Source organism: Salvelinus sp. IW2-2015, linkage group LG16 (assembly GCF_002910315.2).
Source record: "Salvelinus sp. IW2-2015 linkage group LG16, ASM291031v2, whole genome shotgun sequence".
Lineage (NCBI taxonomy): Eukaryota > Metazoa > Chordata > Actinopteri > Salmoniformes > Salmonidae > Salvelinus > Salvelinus sp. IW2-2015.
This window is the reverse complement of record NC_036856.1, coordinates 7,418,184-7,440,770: the sequence shown is the minus strand read 5'-3', so window position 1 is coordinate 7,440,770 and position 22,587 is coordinate 7,418,184. Positions and strand designations below refer to the sequence as shown.

Here is a 22,587-nt window from a genome sequence, read left to right as displayed (position 1 = left end):
CGTATAACCTATTCCATTCTACAGGTAAACATGCATAGCTCATGTCTGTTATTTCCATATAGGCTATGTAACTATTTGTAAAAAAACAACCACAAAAAAACAGCCATTTATTCACTTCGTGAAATTATTTATTTGAGCTTTTATTTGGATTACTCTTTTTATTCACTTAGCTAATTACTTTTTCTGTTGTTGCATTGTCGAAAGGTGAACCTGCAAGTATGCATTTCATTGCACTGTGCACTCCATGTATATCGTGTATATGACGAATAAACAAACTTGAACTTAGAAGGGAACGGCAGCCATAAAGAGAGGGGAAAAGATGGCCAGCTTTGTGGTTAGACTGAAGGTGAACAAAACAGTGAAAAATACATAGYCCCTTAAATTATCCTCAAATGTTATGTKATCTAAACATCTGAAATMAATCATAGAGGTCTTATAACTTATTCCATTGTACAGGTACATTTGTTGTGCTCATGTCTCTTTAGATTCATATAGTCTAGGGGCTATGTAGCTTATCTATCATGTTTGGAGTTGTGTTGCACTGTTATGTAGACACTTGACATTTTTCATTACAGATTAGTTGCCCTGGTCGTGTCAGTATACGGTAACTGAAAAACCTGAAACCAACTGTAAATTGTAGAAATTCATATACAAATATTGAAAGCATTTAATGAGAAAACTAGGTGTGCAACATGAAAATATTGTCTAATTTACATTGTGTAATTTATTGACGGTCCCTAACTAACCCCAGAGATAGGCTATCCAAAGTCAAAGTCAGGTCAAACGCCAGCCGGCTGAAGCTAATTGGTGAAAAAGTTTGGCTAACTCTTCCCACCTGCGAACACACACGAGACACCCACATCAAATCACAACCCCGAAACCAACTRGCGTTTAATTTCAGTCATGGCCGCTAGCCTTTCTTAATAAACCAAATCTGAAACGAGGCCAAATCAAGACGTGTAGTCGCCCTTTAAAACAAACTAATGACATGTTGCACCCCTACCTTGCTAGCTTTCAGATGAGCAAAGGAGGACAGATGAGAACAGCAGTCCAGTGGAACACTTACAGCAGCAGCCAGGGGCAAATGGTAGGGAAAAGGATGATTTAGGTGACCCAGACACAGGCCCAAAACAAGTTAAGCTACCCCAGTATCCCCTTGACCGGTTTGGATTGAAAAACTAGAGGCACACTAGACACGACACAGAAACAGCAAAAGAAGAGGAAATGATGGAGAGGGAAACCAGACAAGACACAGAGACAGCAATAGAAGAATAGGATATGATGGAGAGAGACACCAGAAGAACAGAACAGACCATAACAGAAGAGGATAGACAGAGGAGACAGTAACAAACAATATCCTGAGACAGCAACAGACAAGACACAGGGAAAGTGACAGAAGAGGGCACATGGAGCGAGAACAGAGGTGGGTTGAGCACACAGAAGACAGTCACACTTCATGCTTCTCTATAGGTTTTAATTCAGTTTTGTTTGCACAAAATATAAGAGCTGAAATACAGACAGTGAAAAAGTAAAACATGGCTTACAAATCATTTGCAGGTGAGGTGAWAAAGCCTGTGAAATTACTATTAAAAACAATTGTTTCTTTTCTCTCCTACATCAAGAGGGGGGGGGCACTAAAATGTTTTGCCCGTGCGGTGGGGGAGTAGAGKCAGCCCTGACTAACCATGGCATTTTCCCCTCACATCTTTCAAAATGAGGCCAAAAATTTCTCAACCAAATTTATCCTTGACTCTGTATGAAACTAATCACCATAGAGAGGTGAACCCCCCCCCACCCCCCCCCACCACCTTTCTGTGCATGCTGTATCTAGCAGCCTGCTCCCACTCTGTTTTTTTGTCATCTCATTAAAAAAACATCTGTCAAAACCCCCGGTACACAAACTTAATAAACCATCGACACCGCCATGACTCATTCGTACACTTTGGGCCCTCTCCAGCCATCCCAGCCCGGCTAGCGCACAGCGGCGCAGATTGTCAAATTTACAACCTTTCTCCCAGGCAGACAGAGAGCCAGAACATCTCAGGGGAGATGGGTTCAAAAGGTTCTGCGTGGAGGCCCATCAATAGCCAGCCTGGCAGTGGAGTGAAGAGTTTTCCATTAGAACTAATAGCAGTCAGGCTGGGCACTTACTGCCCATTCTAGCTACAGTAGCGGATAGCAGACTTTGGGCTTAACCACAGGCTTTTTCGGAGACGTCGCTAATTTGCCGGAATGAGTCTGGGCGTTCACAGCCGGGAAGGGAAGTGTGCAGTAATGACGAGAGCATGGCGCCGCGCGGGTGTTGTTAGCCGCCCCGGTAGGCCTCAGCGGGGACTCACGGTGGAAACCGGGGTATATTTTGACTAGGTCATTATATGTGTCCTCCCAGGGCCTCTGTGTGTGGCTGATGAGGCCCAGTGGCATACGTTACTAGAGAGGTCCTGACCTCATTACAATCATGTTGAGACCAGTGGTGGAAAAATAATAATAAAGATACCTTAATAGAAAATGAAAGTCACTCAGTAAAATACTACTTYAGTAAAAGTATTTGGTTTTAAAAGTACTTGCTCAAATATTGTTAAGTATCAAAAGTAAAAGTATAAACCATTTCAAATTCCTTATATTAAGCAAACCAGGCGACACAATTTTCTGGTTTTTTTAATTCACAGATAGCCAGGTGCACACTCCAACAATCAGACATAATTTACAAARGAAGCATGTGTGTTTAGTGCGTCCGCCAGATCAGAGGCAYTAGGGARGACRAGGGATATTCTCTTGATAGGTGAGTGAATGGAATATTTTCCTGTCCTGCTAAGCATTCAACATTTTACAAGTACTTTTGGATGTCAGGGAAAATGTGTGGAGTAAAAATTACATTATTTTATTTAGGAATGTAGTAAAGTAGAAGTAAAAGTTGTCAAAAATATAAATAGTAAAGTACAGATACCCCAAAAATGACATAATTAGTACTTTAAAGTTGGGGCTGTCCGTCTTCTCTTTACACACAAGTGTGACAGAGGTACGCCTCTGTCATGGGGTTTCAACATAAGGAACTAAATACTAATTCAATCATCAACAAATGAAGAGACCTGTCAGGGTCAACACTGCAGAGAGGTTAATCTAAATAACGGACAACCTTCGTCCTACCTGAAGTGCAAGTGCAAGGAAATGTGTAATCCAATGGAAAATAATTCAAGTCAATAAATTAATTAATAATAATCAGGGTTGGGGAGTAACGGATTACATGTAAGGGATTACAAAGAAAAACGGTAAATGTAATCCGTTATGTTACCAGCAAAAATATTGTAATCAGATTACAGATACTTTGGAAAAACTAGATGATTACTTCGAGGATTACTTTTAAATTCAGAAAGGAGGTTTGCTAAATAGGCTTTTTTACGCTACAGTCCAAGCTATGTCTTCCAATGGTACGACTGCTGTCGGCATCCAAAGATTATCCAACTTGAATAAATGCTTGGAGGTAAGGATGACAGCAGTGGTGTAGTCTACAGTGATACGGATATCACTTATTATTGATATCTACATAACGCATTGATGTGAATCACACTGCTGCTCTCTCATTTAGCTATTTGCGCCTTACGGATTGTGGTGTGGATGGCTGTTCACGAATCTAAATGTGTATTTCAACCCAATAATGGTTGCATTCAAGAAGTTTAAGCTGTCTATCAATCATTGTCTTTGAAACCAGTGGACAGCCAGTGAAAAATGCGCTCTTGCAACTGCTGCTAATAAGTCTAATGCCTTTTAAGGGGAAAGTAATGGAAAAGTAATCAAAAATTAACTGAATGTAATCAGATTATGTTACTGAGTTTAGGTAATCCKAAAATTACATTACTGATTACAATTTTGGACAGGTAACTAGTAACTGTAATGGATTACATTTAGAAAGTAACCTACCCAACCCTGTTAATAATCCAACAAAAATACTAAAGGTCCAATGGAAACAAATCAAATCTTATTTTATTTGTCACATGGTTAGCGGATGTTAATGCGAGTGTAGCGAAATGCTTGTGCTTCTAGTTCCGACCATGCATTAATATCTAACAAGTAATCTAACAATTTCACAACAACTACCTTATACACACAAGTGTAAAGGAATGAATAAGAATATGCACATAAAAATATATGGATGAGCGATGGCCGAACGGCATAGGCAAGATGCAGTAGATGGTATAGAGTACAGTATATACATATGAGATGAGTAATGTAGGGTATGTAAACATTATATAAAGTGGCATTGTTTGAAGTGGCTAGTGATACATTTATTACATACAATTTTCCATTATTAAAGTGGCTAGAGATGAGTCAGTATGTTGGCAGCAGCCACTCAATGTTGGTGATGGCTGTTTAACAGTCTGATGGCCTTGAGATAGAAGCTGTTTCAGTCTCTCAGTACCCGCTTTGATGCACCTGTACTGATCTCGCCTTCTGGATGATAGCGGGGTGAAGTTTGATTAAGTGCACCGAGCTATGGCCCGCAGCATGTACTGGCAAAAGTGGTGAGGGAGGAGCGCCCTTCTCAAATCAAACAGTAATCTGCGCCGCTCGGTCACGTCGACAACAAGGCAGCGTAATGCATCGTTCAGAAACATACAACATCTCTTTTCCATAAAATATACTGTACGTTCAAATTTTCAAACTAGTTTTCATTGGGAAGGTATATAAAACCTTTTTTTATCAAACGCAATTACTTTTGCATTTGAAATCACAGAATCCTACTCATTACTCCACGTGCTTAACCTACGACACTTTTGTTTTGAGCCGACTTCGCCGTTGGCTAAAACGGGGCAACTGGCTCACACCCGGGAGACAGCCCAGTTTCAAAACAAGTGTAATCAGGACTGAGGTATTAATAATGTAATCCCCGCCAATGGGCCTGCAGCCTAATTCAAGATGGCACCCGTGACACGTTTCCAACTACACCCATACCTGCTGCCTTGAAGAGCAACTGCCTTTAAAAAGCAATGATTCCCTTTGAAAACGTGTGGCATCGACATGAGTCAGAAATTGTTATTCTAGTGTCAAAATTGACTACAAAGTGTAAATAGGATCATTTGGGTCATAAAGTCAGTCTCATCAAAAAATTTGTTTGGAACATCAATGCGTTGCACCGGGTAAATGAAGGTTGGGTTTTGATTWGACCATTTGCCCAATAACATGGGTTAGTCAGCTGCGGTGATTGCTCTCTGTCCAATAGCAGAGACAGTGAGACAAACCTGCCCTGCAGCTCTGACTGTTTACATAATGTAATACAACGCGTCGCAATTTTTTGAACTTGAGAAATACTACCCCAAACACCTTAGTGATGTGTAAAATTAAACATCCTTGGACAAAATGAATTACAGATTTCTTGTTATCTTAGATTCATTCTGGGGATTTTGAGGAAGTSAAATAGGCCGTTTTCTACCAGATAAGTTGTTTATTGCCTTCAGTTGCTCTTTTTTTACCTTTATTTAACTAGGCAAGTCAGTTAAGAACAAATTCTTATTTTCAATGACGGCCTAGGAACAGTGGGTTAACTGCCTTGTTCAGGGGCAGAATAACAGATTTGTACCTTGTCAGCTCAGGGATTCGATCTTACAACCTTTCGGTTACTGGTCCAACGCTCTAACCACTAGGCTTCCCGCCGCCCCTTCAGTTGCTCTTGAACACATTATTTTCATATTTCCACCATTTAAGGGCAAAGTTTCCTTTTATTTTCACTTGATGCTTTCATGGTAACATTACAACACTGCAACCGATCCGGTAGTCAGAGTCGGAACTCTCTTGACTCCTGAGTAATAGGATGGTGAGAGCAGTCATAGAGCCTCTGAGCTACTGCAGCAATGGGCCCCATCTGTTAAGTCAATTTTAGATCAGGGYCTGCTCATTTAGAGTTTCAATTAATCCTGCCAAGTGAAGCCCTGATTGGGCTGTATCCCTCAGGTCTCACAGAGATAAAAATGGTATCCATGCTCTGCTGCCTCTGACATTCTCTCTGTTCTTCAAGTGTCAACGCCTGTACAGATCTGTCATCTAGTCCACACAGTTGTGATCATTGACTTTAACATAAACGGATTTGTTCTTGTGGTAAAAGTGTGCTTAAAATGGACAAACTGTCATGGGACGWTGAGCTTTTTTTGTACTTTAACTACCACTGACTGCGTATCTAAAGGTGACATTACTCAACATCCAGCTACATAACTGTGGCAGCTTCTGGGTTGGGGCGCCCTTGATTACTAGGGCTATGACAATACATAGGCAGGTATTGTATTATTTATTTACTGACCTTTATTTTACCAGGTAAGATAACTGAGAACATATTATATTTTACAGCAACGACCTGGGGAAGAGTTACAGGGGCGAGGAATAAGCCAATTGGAAGCTGGGGATGATTAGGTGGCCATGATGSTAAGAAGTCCAGATTGGGAATTTATCCAGGACARCGGGGTTAACACCCCTACTCTTACGATAAGTGTCATGGGATCTTTAGTGACCACAGAGAGTCAGGATACCAGTTGTAACATCCCATCCGAAAGACAAAACCCTATGCAGGGSAATATCCCCTTCACTGCCCTGSGATCTCCTTAGACCAGAGCGGAGAATGCCTACTGGACCTTCAACACCACTTCCAGCAGCATCTGGTCTRCCATCCAGGGACTGACCAGGATCGACCCTGTGTAGCTTCAGAGACAAGCCAGCAGTGGGATGCAGAGTAGTATGCTGCTGGGTAGGGCTATGTCAATACATTTATAACATTTACGGCAAGGCTGTCCAATCTTATTTGTAAAGGACCGGTGTGGGGGCAGGCTTTGGCTCCAACCTAAACACTATTGAATCGTGTCTCATTCAGAGATAAATCATGTTGTATCKTTGAGTATTGATCCAGTATCATATTTCTGTCAGATGATTACTATTGATTTACAATCAGTCCAGGCTTGGCTCGGTCAAACAGTAATCAATGTCCCTGAGCTCTGCTGGCCTGTACCGTGGGGGAGAGTCAGAGATGGTGACCGCTTAGGATCTCACATATTGTAATACATGACCGAAAAGGTGGGAAGGAACCCATTTTGAAAGACAAAAATATATATCAACTAAAATGCTAACGGGAAAAGAGACCATTTTTTAAAAATTGTTGTTTTGGCATTTCAAAACGTCATTCCAAACTCATTTTGAAACAAGTGCCACACCGGCTTGCATTTGAACTGATCAGGGCCCGGTTCCCCGATAGAGATGGAACTTAGGCTTACAAGTGTTTTAACAATTCATCTTTCCTACAACAGCAGAAGARGTAGCATGCGTTTCCCAAAACACCACGCAGAGAGAACAGTCGCAAAGTGCATTGTTGGAGCATGTGTCGATATTGACAGGATCGAAAGAAAGGGAGCGCTGCTATCGGATCAGCTTTCTCCATTTAAACCGTACCTTTAACATTCAAACTATTTCACAATACTGACGATGGATCAGCTCCTAGAAAGAAATGACCACCTGCGGCTGCAAATATTGAGGCGGCTTATTCTAATACTTATCCAATAAAAATGACCTAACGATGAACTTAGACATGTTCGACTTTCACAGAATGCATCACATTTATGTTTCAACTGTCAACAAGCTACTGGCATCTATATGCACGTATTTTGGGACTMTAATAGAATCCAGTCTTATTGGAATGAGGTTCATTCAGAAGATCTTAGATAAACAATTTGCTCTTTCACCGAACCTATACCTACTTTATTTTGACTGTGACATTGCATTTGAGCCCGAATCTGAACGTCTGTTTAATACTCTTGTCTATTTAGCCACAAAATTAATTTTGCTGTTGAGTTCCACACCAGAAATACCGTCTGCGAGGATGTGGCTCTCTCCAGGCTTCTGCTATTCTTCCCCTAGAAAAACTCACTTTTGACCTGCGCCAGAGGACTGAAAAGTTCTGGAAAACATGGTCTCCATTATGTAGAACACCGCCCATAAATGGCCCATATAAATGATACTGCCGTCTTTGAATTTTATGATAGTTTTTTTACTGTATTTTTACTTAACTCCCTGTACTCTGTCTGTGTGGTGCGCTTCTTTTGTTGTCTGTGTAAACCCTGATCAAAGAAAAAAAAGGGACATTTAAATAAAGAGATAACAAAACAAAAAACATAGCCTTAAGATGCTTTTGGGAAACAGGGCCCAGGTCAGGTTTGACAACAGTACAGGGCCCGGTTACCCAAAAGCATCTTAAGGCTAAGTTCATTGTTAGAACCTTCYTAGGAGCATCGTTAAATCTTAGAGCGGTTTCCCAAAACCATCGGTGTTAACGTTGCACTTGAAAATGCTCGTAATCGAACGCCTGCCTCAGATCCCATATTGAKCAGCTAAGTGTGTCGTTAGATGCTTTTTTATGCCCTCCCACGTAACTTCATACACAGAAGATCTCCGCTAAACATAGAATCACATGGTTTATCAATCTTTCTGTGACGCTGATAACTTCAGAACAAAATATGACTATAAATACAAAGTTGCCAATGTCTTTMCAATTGATACAAACAAGCGACATATAAAAAATATACTTTAAATAAAAACCGAGTTGACTGCAAATATAAACAGTAGGTTATAGGCCTATTTTTATTTATTTATTCCTTCCAATTTCGATCTCATTGCAGCAACTCCCCAAAGGGCTCGGGAGGCGAAGGTCAAGTTGTCCGTCCTCCAAAACAWGACCCGCCAAACCGCGCTTAACACCTGCCCGCTTAACCCGGAAGCCATCCGCACCAACATGGAAACACCGTTTGACGACCAAGGTCAGACTGCAGGTGCCCGGCCCGCAACAAGGAGTCGCTAGAGCGCGATGAGCCAAGTAAAGCCCCCCCGGCCAAACCCGGACAATGCTGGGCCAATTGCGCYACACCCTATGGGACTCCCAAGCACAGCCGGTTGTGATACAGCCTGGGATRGAACCCAGGTCTGTAGTGACACCTCTAGCACTGTGATGCAGTYCCTTAGACCGCTGCGCCACTRGGGAGGCCCYCTATAGGCCRATTTCAATTATATTTAAATACATTTCACGCTCAATCAATTTACTTACATTTTGCTACTGTCTGTAATTTTTCTACTGCCTGTAATTTGTCTCAATACATGTCATGATGTGTATAGCCTAACATGTGCACAGWGATGTGCCAAATTGGTGATTTAGTTTATTGAAGCAGTATCTGTGGTTTTTATGAAGACYGCGCTGCAGTGGATAGCTGCCGCCCTACGGGCTCCTGACCAATACTGATGTTTTGTGTGTTTTGTTTTTTTACGCTGCTCTTAGCTTGTACATCATACTTCCGCCATKATTTCCTATGACAGAACGGAGCTTCTYGACATCAGAACAGCGATCACTAACCTCGATTTCTACTAAAACGAGTCGGCAGCTCGGGACATACTGCTCATTGCGGAACAGGCCCTAAWCCCCGGGACTCGAAAGAGGAAGAAATAGCGAAAAATAGGCAAAACAGAGGGCACCCTGACGAGACTACGTCYGCGGGTAAATAAACCGCCTCTACCCTCCGTTCTATTGCTGAACATACAGTACAGTCACTAGAGAACAAACTGGACGAGCTCCGTTCGAGACTATCCTATCAARGGGACCRGAAGAACTTTAATATCCTACGTTTCTCGGAGTCGTGGCTGAACAAGGACATGGAAAATATACATCTAGCTGGGTTTTCTATGCATCGGCAAGACCGACCGGCAGTTTAGGGTAATGTTAAGGGGGGAGGTGTYTGCCWCTTTGTTAACAACAGCTGGTGCGCAATCTGTAATGTTAAGAAAGTCTTGAGCTTTTGCTACACTGAGTTAGAATACCTCATGATAAGCTGCAGACCATACTATTTACCAAGAGAGTTGCATAGGGCCATAAGCAAACAAGAAAATGCACATCCAGAGGTGGCGCTCCTAGTGCCCTGTGATTTTACTGCAGGGAAAGTGAAATGCATCTTACCTCATTACCAGCATGTCACCTGTGTAGCTAGAGGACTTCTATACCAGGCGGTGTCAGAGGAAGGCKTTACAAATTGTCAAAGACTCCAGCCAGTCAAGTCACAGACAGTTCTCTCTGCTGCTGCACAGCAAGTGTACAGATGCACCAAGTCTGGAACCAACAAGACCCTGAGCACCTTCTATCCCCAAGCCATAAGACTGCTGAATAGTTTAAGTGTTAACCAAATAGCTACCCAGACTATCTGCGTAAACCATTTTTGCACCAGCTCTTTTCACCCATCACATACGCTACTGTTTATTATCTATCCTGTTGTTTAGTCACTTTATACATATCTACCTCAATTACCTCGTACCCCTGCACTTCAGCTTGGTACTGGTACCCCCTGTATATAGCCAAGTTATTGTTACTCATTGTGTATTTATTCCTTGTGTTCTTATTTTTATATTATTTTTCTCTCTGCATCCTTTTTACAGCAGATTAATCACATCATACCGTATAAAGTCTAGAGTTTTACCAGGTTAGGTTACACGATAAGGAAAAACGGGCCCCAGGATTGTTTTTTTTCCCACCAAGCCACTGGGTTCTGTGGTGCCACCTCTGGGTGAATGGGAGTTTGAATCTGAGCTTTCTGGCCGTCAGAAAGATCTCTAATGTACAAACACTGGTTCAGGAAAGCGCCAATAAGTCGCTTCAATATTTGCAGCCGTAGGTGGTAATATCTCGCTAGGAGCTGATCCTTCATCAGTATTGTGAAATAATTCTAATGTTCAGGAAAGATTTGAATGGAGAAAGCTGATCTGAGCGCAGCGCTCCCTTTCTTTCGATCCGTTCAGTATRGACACATGCTCCAGCGACGCACTTCATTTGACATTTTGGTCATTTAACAGATGCTCTTATTCAGYGCGCTTTACAGTCAGTGGATTCAACTAAGGTTGCAACTGTTTTGTTCTTTTGTGTTTGTGTCACAGTATTTACATGAGAATGGGGTGGTGCATCGTGACCTGAAACCGGAAAACCTTCTCTACGCTGACCTCTCCTTGGATGCCCGGCTTAAGATAGGTAACCACACGTACCTGTAGACTAAGGCTACGGAACTGACACCTTCCTTGATAAACGGACAATTTCCTAGCTAAATAGGTGACGGGGAGTGCCACRGTTTGCCGTTTGGTCAAATATGAAAATGCCAAATGTTTTATTTATTGAATTATTCTCATATWTAGATGAGAAAATATTACTGGTAGAAGTTCTTGCAGGAATATGGCCTCGTCTGGGATCTGGACTTTAATATAATAATAAAAATACAGTGTATATGACATTTAGCAGACACTTTTATCCAAAGTGACTTCCGGTAGTGCACGCATACATTGTTTTGTATGGGTGGCCACAGCGGGAATCGAACCCTAAATCCTGACMTTGCAAGCACCATGCTCTACCAACTGAGCCAAACAGGACCAGGCATTACTGTGATATGGCATGTGATACTTTGTTTTCTTTTGTAACTCCTGTCCATAATTCACAAGTAGTGCTCTTGTAAAGATCAACTATTCCTCTGTGGCCAATGAGACTAAACCATTATCTGATCTTCACAGCTGACTTTGGCCTCTCGAAGATAATAGATGAACAAGTGACCATGAAGACGGTGTGTGGCACACCTGGATACTGCGGTGAGTTATGGATAAACAGTTATCCTAATGAGAATACAATTGTAGGATCAGACTCGTCCTAGTCTGTTGTTGTGTACTGTGCAGTGTGCTAGAGATGAGTCACACTACCATACTGGTTATTGTTCGGTGCTTACCACTGAGCCATAACAAAACAAATTGTAAGGTGACACTAATGAAAGGAAATGGAAACTACAGAGTGTGACTTTAAAAAGGGTTTGGCTAGGAAATATTATATATATTGTAGCGACCCTGGTTTATAAGTACGGATATCGACTCTGCCACTTCGAATAAAATGTTATTTGTCACATGCGCCGAATACAGCAGGTGAAATGCTTACTTACGAGCCCTTAACCAACAATACAGAGTTTTAAAAAAACCAAAGGAAAAATAGTAACACAAAATAACAATAACGAGGCTATATACAAGTGGTACCGTTACCGAGTCAATGTGTGGGGATACGGTTTAGTCAAGATAATTGAGATAATATGTACATGTAGGTAGGGGTTAATTGACTATGCATAGATAATACACAGAGAGTAGCAGTGACGTATGTGAAGAGGGTGAACGTGTGTGTGTGTGTGTGTATGTGTGGCATCAATATGCATGTGTGTGTTTTGTCTGTGACCGTGTGTGTGTCTGTGTTGGAGGGTCAGTGTAGTATTTGTAAGTGTGTGGTTAGAGTCCAGTGAGTGTACATCGAGCCTGTGCAAGAGAGTCAGTGCAAAACATAATAATAGATAAATAAGAATAAAATAAGGGGGCAATGTAAATAGTCCTGGTAGACATTTGATTAACTGTTCAGCAGTCTAATGGCTTGGGGGTAGAAGCTGTTCAGGAGCCTTTTGGCCCGTGACTTGGCACTCCAGTACCGTTTGCCGTGCAGTAGCAGAGAAAACAGTCTATGACTTGGGTGGATGGAGTCTTTGACAATTTTTCGGGCCTTCCTCTGACACCGCCTGGTATAGCGGTCCTGAATGGCAGGAAGCTCGGCCCCAGTGATGTACTGGGCCGTACGCACTACCCCTCTGTAGCGCCTTGCAGTCGGATGCCGAGCAGTTGCCATACCAAGCGGTGATGCAACCAGTCAGGATGCTCTCGATGGTGCAGAGGTCCCATGCCAAATCGAGGATCTGAGGTCCCATGCCAAATCTTTTCAGTCTCCTGAGGGGCAATTGGTGTTGTCGGGCCCTCTCCACGACTGTGTTGGTGTGTTTAGACCATGATAGGTCCTTAGTGATGTGGACACCAAGGAACTTGAAGCTCTCAACCCGCTCCACCACAGCCCACGTGAATGGGGGCATGCACAGCCCTCCTTTTACTGTAGTCCACGATCAGCTCCTTTGTTTTACTCATGTTGAGGGAGAGGTTGTTGTCCTTGCACCACACTACCAGGTCTCGAACCTTCTCCTTCACTGTTGTTGGTGATCAGGCCTACCACCGCCGTGTCATTGGCAAACTTAATGATGGGGTTGAAGTTGTGCGTGGCCACGCAGTCGTGGGTGAACAGGGAGTACAAGAGGGGACTAAGCACACACCTCTGACGGGCCCTGTGTTGAGGGTCAGCGTGGTGGATATATCCTCACCACATGGGGGTGGCCCGTCAGGAAGTCCAGGATCCAGTTGCAGAAGGAGGTGTTTAGTCCCAGGGTCCTTAGCTTAGTGATGAGCTTGGAGGGCACTATGGTGTTGAATGCTGAGCTGTAGTCAATGAACAGCATTCTCATGTAGGTGTTCCTTTTGTCCAGGTGGGCTAGGGTAGTGTTGAGTGCAATAGAGATTCCGTCATCTGTGGATATGTTGGGGCGGTATGTGAATTGGAGTGGGTCCAGGGATTCTGGGATTATGGTGTTGATATGAGCCATGACCAGCCTTTCAAAGCATTTCATGGCTACACACGTGAGTGCTACGGGGCGGTAGTCATTTAGGCAAATTTAGGCATACCTTCGTGGCACAGGGCTTCGGGCNCTTTCAAAGCATTTCATGGCTACACACGTGAGTGCTACGGGGCGGTAGTCATTTAGGCAAATTTAGGCATACCTTCGTGGCACAGGGCTTCGGGCCAGAAGGTTGAGGGTTCGCGCTACACTCCCTGCCTGTTTCATTACAATATTATATACAGTGCCTTAAAGTATTCACACCCKTTGGCTTTTTCCACATTTTGTTGTRTTACAATTAAATTKAAGTTAAAGATTAAAGTTGATTTAATTGTAATTTTTTGTTGATTAAATAAGTAGTCACACCCCTGAGTGAATACATGTTAGAATCACCTTTGGCAGCGATTACAGCTGTGAGTCTTTCTGGGTAAGTCTCTAAAGCCTTGTTCAAACTGCAGGCCTTAATGCTAAAATCAGAAAAGCACCTATTGGTAGATGGGTAAAAAAAATCCAGGGTAAAAAAAATCCAGGTGTGCAAAGCTCTTAGAGACTTAACCTGAAAGACTCACAGCTGTAATCACTGCCAAAGGTGCTGCTACAAAGAATTTGTTCAGGGGTGTGAATACCTACGTAAATGAGATATTTCCGTATTTCATTTCCAATAAATTAGCAAAAATTTCGAAAAACATGTTTTCACTTTGTCATTATGGGGTATTGTGTGCAGATAGGTGGGTGAGAATTTTTTTTTTTTTAATCCATTTTGAAATCATGCTGTAACACAACAAAATGTGTAATTCAAGGGGTTTGAATACTTCCTGAAAGCACTGTAGATATATTACACACATTGTAGGATCGCTATCAGTCAAATAAATCATCCTCAACCACAAAACAAATAAATAAAAAAGTATATATACATATATTAGTGTGTTTAAGTTTTATTGACAGATATACTGTAGTGCATGCTTTAATGGAGATCATAGAGTACAGCATTAACAGAAATGACGCTGATAGTACATAGTGTTTTCGAGGGACTGATATGAGTCAAAATGAAGTGTCCTGTGTGGGAGCTGACAGCTGGCCCTTCATCCCTCCCTTTCTCCATACCTCACTCTCTCCCCTGTAGCTCCAGAGATCCTCCGAGGCAATGCCTATGGTCCTGAAGTGGACATGTGGTCTGTGGGAGTCATCCTGTACATCTTGTGAGTAAAAAAACAAKKAKAAAAAAACACTTTAAAATCTGTCCGAAGATCTGCATGTACTCAGAGTGGGTAGCTGGCAATTTGAAGCCCTCTCATTACGGTATCGCAGCTAATCTCGCCCTTTCCTCGTGTCATATGGCTTTCCGATTTAGTACGCCGTTGCAAGTCTATTAGAGGGGGGGTCTGATCTGAAAAGATCCCGTATGTCTTTAAAACAAGTAGTGAAAGTGGCGAAACAAATAATCAGAGGGAAATGTTGCCTTTCCCCTCAGGCTGTGTGGGTTTGAACCCTTCTTCGATCCGAGGGGCGACCAGTATATGTATAGCCGCATCCTCAACTGRGACTATGAGTTTGTCTCCCCCTGGTGGGATGAGGTCTCCCTCAACGCTAAGGACTTGGTGAGTTTCGCGTCTAAGCYTTGCACTCCAGAGGCTTTTATTATGAATAACAGTGTGCAGTGTTTGAAGGTGTTCACATAAATTGCTAATTAACTTTCTTTTTTTCTTTGTTAATGTTTGAATTATGTAAATACTGTATATGTACAACGTCTGTTCTTTTTATTTGATTGCAGGCCCTTAATACATGTTTTACACAACTGGTTTGACAAATACAATATATTGGTTTGTTCAATTTAGGAAAATGTATGTTACCCTTTATTTTAGGGGAATGCAATTTGTCTCGGGTTTCATCAGGGCCAGAGGAAAACCCATATGGCAGAAAATGCATTACTGCTGAGCATATGTTGCGTTACACCCATTCTCAGGGGTAGGCAACTAGATTCAGCCGAGGGACAATTTTGGTCAGAGCGGATGGTTGGGGGCCGAAACATAATTCTAATCATTTGTACAGTGCAAATTGACAACAACTAAGCCCCCAAAAATATTTTATTTGAAAATAATAATTTCTCACCAAAAAACGTCCCGCGGGTCGTGTGTTTGCCGACCCCTGCACTATATTCTGTTTAATATTTCACAACTATTTCACTTCGATGAATAAAAAAAATCATAAACTCCCAATTAAAAATAATCTTCCCCGTTTCTCTGTAAAAAAACTTGCTTAGGGCCAGATTCAAGCAAATCTGGTTCTACTCTATATTAGCATGGTTATGCATATTCATGTACCCCTGGTTTTGAATAATGTTTAATAACAACCTGTCCCATTGCCTGTCCCCCTTAGGTCAGTAAGCTGATAGTGCAGGACCATCACAAGAGGCTGACGGTGAAGGAGGCCCTGGAGCACCCCTGGGTARTGGGCAAGGCTGCRCGCTTCTCCCACATGGACACCACTCAAAGAAAGCTACAGGAGTTCAACGCCCGGCGCAAACTCAAGGTGAGCAATGCGATTAATGTTGGGTCCCAAATAGGGAAATGTAGAATCAAATGCGCGTTCTTTTGTTTTAAGGAAGCGAAAGCACTGCTAGAATCATCATTGACAAACCTATGCTAAAAATATTACAACGTATCAATTAGCATGAAACCTCATGTAGATCCCGTCACAGCTGTTCCATTAATTTGAAGGGAAAAATATTTTTAATAAAGAAAAGTAATTTACCATGTCAGACGACAATAGGCAACAACAAACATCGCAGTTTGAACGGTTGGATGTTGCTCTGATTGTCTCTGGAAATGTAAGCTTGTGGCACTACCACCGTCTTGATTGGGAGCTATGCCTCAAGGAATTGTCTTCTCTATTGCCAATATTACATTGCAATAAGATGGTTCTTGTGGCAGGCTTGGTGACTGACAGTGGTGTGCCATGTTTCTCTGATTGCAGGCTATCATGAAGGCCGTGGTGGCCACCAGCCGCATGCACGAGGGCTCCCGGCGGCGCACGGACAGCTGCGATATTCCCGGATCCGACAAGACCACCTCCAGGAAGAGCAGCATGCAGCAGGACCCTCCCCCGGATAAGGACCCCCAGGAGGGCCAGGCCAACCAGGGCACAGACACCACCCTGACCCAAGATGAGGAGGACCAGTGCCCTCCGCCCCTGCCGCCCCGCAATCCCAGACCCATCCCTCCTCTACTGGCTGGGGCTTCCTCCCCCACCTGTCTGCCCACCAGGCCCCCACTAAGGGGAATTGATGGACAGAGACAGATGTCGGTCATCCCCAAGACGGCCGTGGTACGGCCCAGGGTGCCCAAGAAGAGCTGCTCCTCGGTGGATTCCGCCTCCACCAAGCGGGAGACCTCCTCAGTCCAGACCAGTCCCCCAAGCCCCAAGAGCCTTGGCAATGGATTRGCCATGGGGGTGGAGTCTGGCAGTAAAACGACCCAGTGTTAGTGAGTGGCAGGTATCAAAGAGAAAGAGGGTGGCGACACTCACCTAGGAGCTCCGACTGTTGTSCTAAGATGGCTGATGCTGTTGTTGCTGTAGTGTGAGATGGTAGATGACAACACGGAGGAGGAYGGATGGAGGAACGGATGTCTTTGTTCAGATCTCGCCTCATATCCGTTTTGATCCGGGACAAAAGACTAGTACTATATATAACTTGATATTTATTTTTTCCTTGCTGTGCGCAACGAGTTTGGAGACTCATAACGAATTTGCAAATGAGCTATTAACTTTGGTTTCAACTGTTGCCGACTTGCTGTAACTTCTCTACTTTAAGGCCTCTCTGAACGGGACTTATTGTTCTTCAAATGCCACTTGAAAAGACAACTTGATTTCATACTTTGTATACTCTACACCTTTCTACTATTCAATGTTGGAATCTACTGACTTCATATGCAAATACGTGGATATATATACTGTACATAACCCTCTCCTTCTTGCATAGCATTCAGGTAGTAAAGATATTGTATTTGTGAGCTTATGAATATAGTTAGTGTATTTTGCATTAATTGTAACGATCTAATGTTTGCACTGTATATTATCAGATTAATCTTTATAGATCGCAAAAAAGCATTCACACTGCTAGTCGTTTACTATCTAAGTCAAATTGCACTTTTATTCCTTTGGAAATATATATATGGCTGAACAGTGAAGCTTAATTTGAGGCTGAAACCAATTTTCTCATTCAGTTGTTTACCCAAAAAGTGGTTGTAAAACCTCATTCTGTGGTAGTTATCTGATGAAGGAACATACATCGTAATCATCTCATCAACCTCACTGGGGCTACCAGTCTCTCTACCTCCTTTTTGTACAGGGGCTTCCAACCCAGTAAAAGCAAAATCTGTAAAGAAATGATTGGATGAGGTGAGGTACWGTATCAGGCGTAGCCGTCTCTTTCTGCAACATTAGAATGATATTGTCAGTGCCAGGTAAAAACCTGCAAGGTGAATGTTTTCTCGATGGAACTCAAATAACTGAGCAAATGAAAGTGTCATTAAAATAGTCAATTTCTAATTTAAGGGCCAAACTTCACCTGCTAACATGTATTCTCACTCGCTTTCATTGCCAAATTGGATTATATTGCTGACATGTTAACACATGTATAAACCATACACCTATGAAATGATGTATAAAGTATGGATATTTTACTGATAATTATTATTGCTTACAAATGCTTTATTTGGGGATTGGTGGGGATGTAGTTAACAGTTGTGTTTGTTTTGTAGTTTCTCAGTTTCCCATTTTTCATTTCTAAAAATAAATGTACCCTAGCTTTTAATATTTTTGGTGAAGATGACATATTTAAGAAAACATGAGATGATTTAACAGAGGGGGAGTGTAGTGGAGGTGTACACCTCTATACCTTTTATATGTTTCATCCTATCAAAATAATCTAAATGACTTGGATTTGATTATTGTATTCTACAGAAATATATTTTAAAGATGGTGGTTGCTGTGTGCTGATATAAAAGGAATAAAACGTTGATTTTCAAGTCCAATATTGGCTTGGGAGCGTTACATCAGTTTTATAACAAGCTGCTGATATGAGAATCTCCTCCACACGTTTGATTTGATTAAAGAGGCAATCTGCCGTTGGCTCATAGATTTTTGGACTTAAACATGAATGATATACACTGAGTGTACAACACATTAAGAATACCTTCCTAATATTGAGTTGCAGCCCATTCTTGATACAGACGGGAAACTGTTGAGCGTGAATAACCCAGCAGCGTTGCAGTTCTTGACACAAATCGGTGCACCTGGCACCTACTGTACTACCATACCCCATTCAAAGGCATCTTCTGTATTGCCCATTCACCCTCTGAATGGCACGCATACACAATCCATGTCTCAATTGTCTCAAGGCTTAACCCGTCTCCTCCCCTTCATCTACACTGATTGAAGTGGATTTAACAAGTGACATCAATAAGGGACCATAGACTGACCAGGTGAAAGCTATGTCATGGAAAGAGCAGGTGTTCTTAATGTTTTGTACACTCAGTGTATACACATTGATTCAMGAAGAATATATAGAAATATCTCATGAGCTTAGTTCAACGGTCYTACCCAATCAGAGCCCAAAATATGCGCATTTTTTGTGAACAATGTAATAAAAATATTATACTATTTCAAAATATACATATTTTCAAAATATGGTTAAAACTACCTCAGCTGTTTAGCAAAACAGTGGCAGGGTGTCCGCTTTGTGTTTTTGTTTGTTTGAACTGGAGTAAAAGAAAAACTATGAAACGAAACAATGAAAGAATAATCAAAATTGGTGGACAGAGAACGGAATTTTATTGATGTACGTCAGTCGATTACAGTACAGAAAATACCATTAGAGTTCGAGCATGTCACTGATTCACGTGGGAATGACGAGGAAAATGGAGAAACAACTCCAACATGTTGGAAACTAAAGCAGAACAACTGTTGAAGTATAGTTTACTGTACAATATTGTGAATCTGAAGTTATTTTTGCATCGTTGTAGTTGGATTATAATTTGCCCACTGTTCTTCTCAACAACAGAAAAAATAGGAATTATAACAAAAGAAAGTAGATTTGTTCWCTGAATAACAAAATTAACATTTAAAATAGTGTTTAAGATATTAATGTTAGTGCACATAACATACACTGAGGCCTGGACCTCGTTAAACTTGATATGACACTGGCTAAAGCGCCTTGAAATCCGTCACGTGACACATWCGAAAAACATGGCTGTGTCCTAAACTACTCTTTACTGGCTTCCTTTTGTCTTTACCTTTCCATTGTAACCACTAATATTTGAAACGCCTGGACAGCATCATATTACTTTCAATCAACCGTCAAGGTTTTTCAGATCAGTGTTCACGAAGGAATGGYGGTGAGGAAAGGAAGCAGGTTAAGACAAATGGGACGTGACCCGGATCCCTCTGTAGTAGCATCCTGCTCTTAAAATGGCGGGCAGGTATGTCATCATGGCACAGGTGACGATCCTTTCAGAGTATAATATATTGAGATGGCTTTCTTCCGATTCTTTCGTTTACATGGATCTGGGCTTTAGAAAAAAAAAGAAATAGTCACTGCTTAGTCGAAAAAAAGGAAGGAAATAATTTCAAACGGAACTAGTCAGTGCTGGACACACACTTTGTGAATTCATACAGGTATACACAAAGCAGTGGTATGAGACAGCAAAAAACGGCCATTTATATGGCTCTAGAAACTGAGTGTAATGACCGGGCATTGCTATTGAGAAAGCTTTCCAACATATGCTAAACCACATGGGATTGCTATTGAGAAAGCTTTCCAACATATGCTAAACCACATGGGCATTGCTATTGAGAAAGTTTCCAACATATGCTAAACACATGGGCATTGCTATTGAGAAAGGCTTTCCAACATATGCTAAACCACATGGGCATTGCTATTGAGAAAGGCTTTCCAACATATGCTAAACCACATGGGCATTGCTATTGAGAGGCTTTCCAACATATGCTAACCACATGGCATTGCTATTGAGAAAGGCTTTCCAACATATTAGTTAACCACATGGCATTTATATTAAGAGAGTTTCCAACATATTAGTTAACCACATGGGCACCTTGGCTTGGATAGACGTTTTGGAATGTTGTTCACCTCATCATCAAATGATCATCAGAGGTGTGAAATACTATTGTGCGATTTAATTGGATCGTCATGACGTTTCATATGCAATAGGAAACCGTGTCTGTAGTACATTATACTGCCCAATTCACAGGACATGGTTAGGGAGTGTCTGGCTTTGTAAAGTAGCTGTTGGGTCCAGTTAAAGCAGCAAAGTAGAGTCAGATACTGCTGCCAAAAGAGATGGGGGGGGGGGGGGGGGGGGGGGTCCATTCCTACCTAAAACGTACTGTAGCCATCACATTAGTTAGGTTACCTCCGGGCTTCCGGTTAAAACTCTTTGGCCCAAGAGTTTCCTTAAGCGAGGACGGAGACCTCGTTCTTACCGGGAACGCTCCATTTCCAAAACGCGTGGACACAGACGTTAGTCACGCAGTTTACCTARGATTTGACTTCTGGGTTAACAGAGATGAACTTGACTCAGACCTTACACACTGTGCTTAATTATGTCAACATCTACAAAGACYACATTCAGATTCTAAACAGTAAAAAAAAAAAAAATATGTACAGGGCACTTCTTCCTTTTTTGTTTTAGAACTGTACAAGATTAAAAATGACCAATAATTAGTTAGACATATTTATAGGACAACATAGTTTATGTAATATTACTGTAAAGAACAAACAAGATTTTGTTTTTAGATTCTGAATGTAGTATCCGCTTTTGGAATGCGGTAAAGATATGTTATGCAAAAGATGCTTGTATAAGTAGTTTCCTTTTTTTAAGCAGCGAATATATATTCCTAAAATGAAGAAGGTAAACTACTGCCGGTAACTGCTTCGCAATCCTTGCAAGTCGGGGTCAAGACTGCCAAAGCATTTAGGTTTGTTAAAGTTCTCAGCCTATCAGTTAGCCACATATCCTGCTGATAAGCTAAACCCAGCAGTAGCGATACATAACCACTAGGTGGCGTTGCTGTAGTGAATGTCCACTATGGCGCTGCTAAGGACCTACAGAGTTCCTATAGTACTCTGCTATCCTCTCACTTCAAAGACCCCATTTTGCTGAAGAGAATTCTGAGCCCTGGCCTACAGTGTAAATGACAACCCACTAGATTTATCAGTCATTCRCCATCTTGGTTTCACACACCACGAAGGATGACACGTGACACAGTCAAGTCTCATCAAAGCTGAATTGAAGAAGTGACTGAGGGTGGCTGGTCCAGTGGAGTGGCTTGAGAGAGAGGAAGATGTGTCGAGGACGAACTTTGTTCTGTGGCTATCCCTTCCCTTCCCTTCCCCGGAAACGAAATACTGCATTGTCTCAGGTGGTATTTAGCTAGTGTTCATATGTTCTCCTGTGCATACTGTAGTAGACCCCCCCCCCAGACAGGTTGGTCTCTGTAGGGGATTACGGGGGCCCCTCTTTGGGGGAGGAGGGGGGCTGGGACTGGGAGGCGCTGCCCCCGGAGCTTTTCAGGGAGCCCAGGGTCTTGCTGAACCAGGAGTTTTTGGCCGCTTGGATCTCGTTCATCAGGATGCCCCTTTGGTGCTCCAACTCCTGAGGATGGACAGAATAAAGGAATAAAACGGTCAGCGTATCACTCATGAATAGTCATTATAGCAAGCCTGAATATTAGTCATCACAGCAAGCATGAGTCAGCCACCATAATACATCATGAATAGTCATCTTCGTAAGCATGAATAGTCAAAAGGGATAGAAAATKGAGCACGGACATCCAATGGCTTCGGACCAACTGTCAGAAGGCGTGTATATATACTACTTTATTGTACTACAGAGCTGCTCCACCTCAAAAAAGCACAAGAGGACTTCGACACCCACCACGCCTCAGATTGTTCTGAAATCGTTTCTCTAGTTAGAAACAGATGAGATTAGCATTCCTGAAACGTTATTCCGTTGAAATATAATCTGATCTCTGTCAGACAGAGAAGATTATATGAATCCTA

The 22,587-nt window shown here is 42.1% G+C and overlaps 2 protein-coding genes across 2 annotated transcripts in view; one reads left to right on the top strand and one right to left on the bottom strand.

Annotated features, from left to right (window-relative positions):
* The window catches only part of LOC111975601 (calcium/calmodulin-dependent protein kinase type IV-like), a 29,910-nt gene extending 10,835 nt beyond the window's left edge, over positions 1 to 19,075 (top strand). The window contains exons 6-11 of the mRNA XM_024004005.2: positions 10,939 to 11,029; positions 11,560 to 11,634; positions 14,632 to 14,707; positions 14,980 to 15,106; positions 15,885 to 16,037; positions 16,482 to 19,075. Coding sequence (XP_023859773.1) covers positions 10,939 to 11,029; positions 11,560 to 11,634; positions 14,632 to 14,707; positions 14,980 to 15,106; positions 15,885 to 16,037; positions 16,482 to 16,991 — 1,032 coding nt within the window. The 3' untranslated portion in view covers positions 16,992 to 19,075. The remainder of the gene's footprint in view (positions 1 to 10,938; positions 11,030 to 11,559; positions 11,635 to 14,631; positions 14,708 to 14,979; positions 15,107 to 15,884; positions 16,038 to 16,481) is intronic.
* Positions 19,076 to 19,317: 242 nt separating this feature from the next.
* Positions 19,318 to 22,587, bottom strand: part of LOC111975913 (rab GTPase-activating protein 1-like) — a 179,181-nt gene continuing 175,911 nt past the window's right edge. The window contains 1 exon segment of the mRNA XM_070447710.1: positions 19,318 to 22,180. Coding sequence (XP_070303811.1) covers positions 22,031 to 22,180 — 150 coding nt within the window. The 3' untranslated portion in view covers positions 19,318 to 22,030.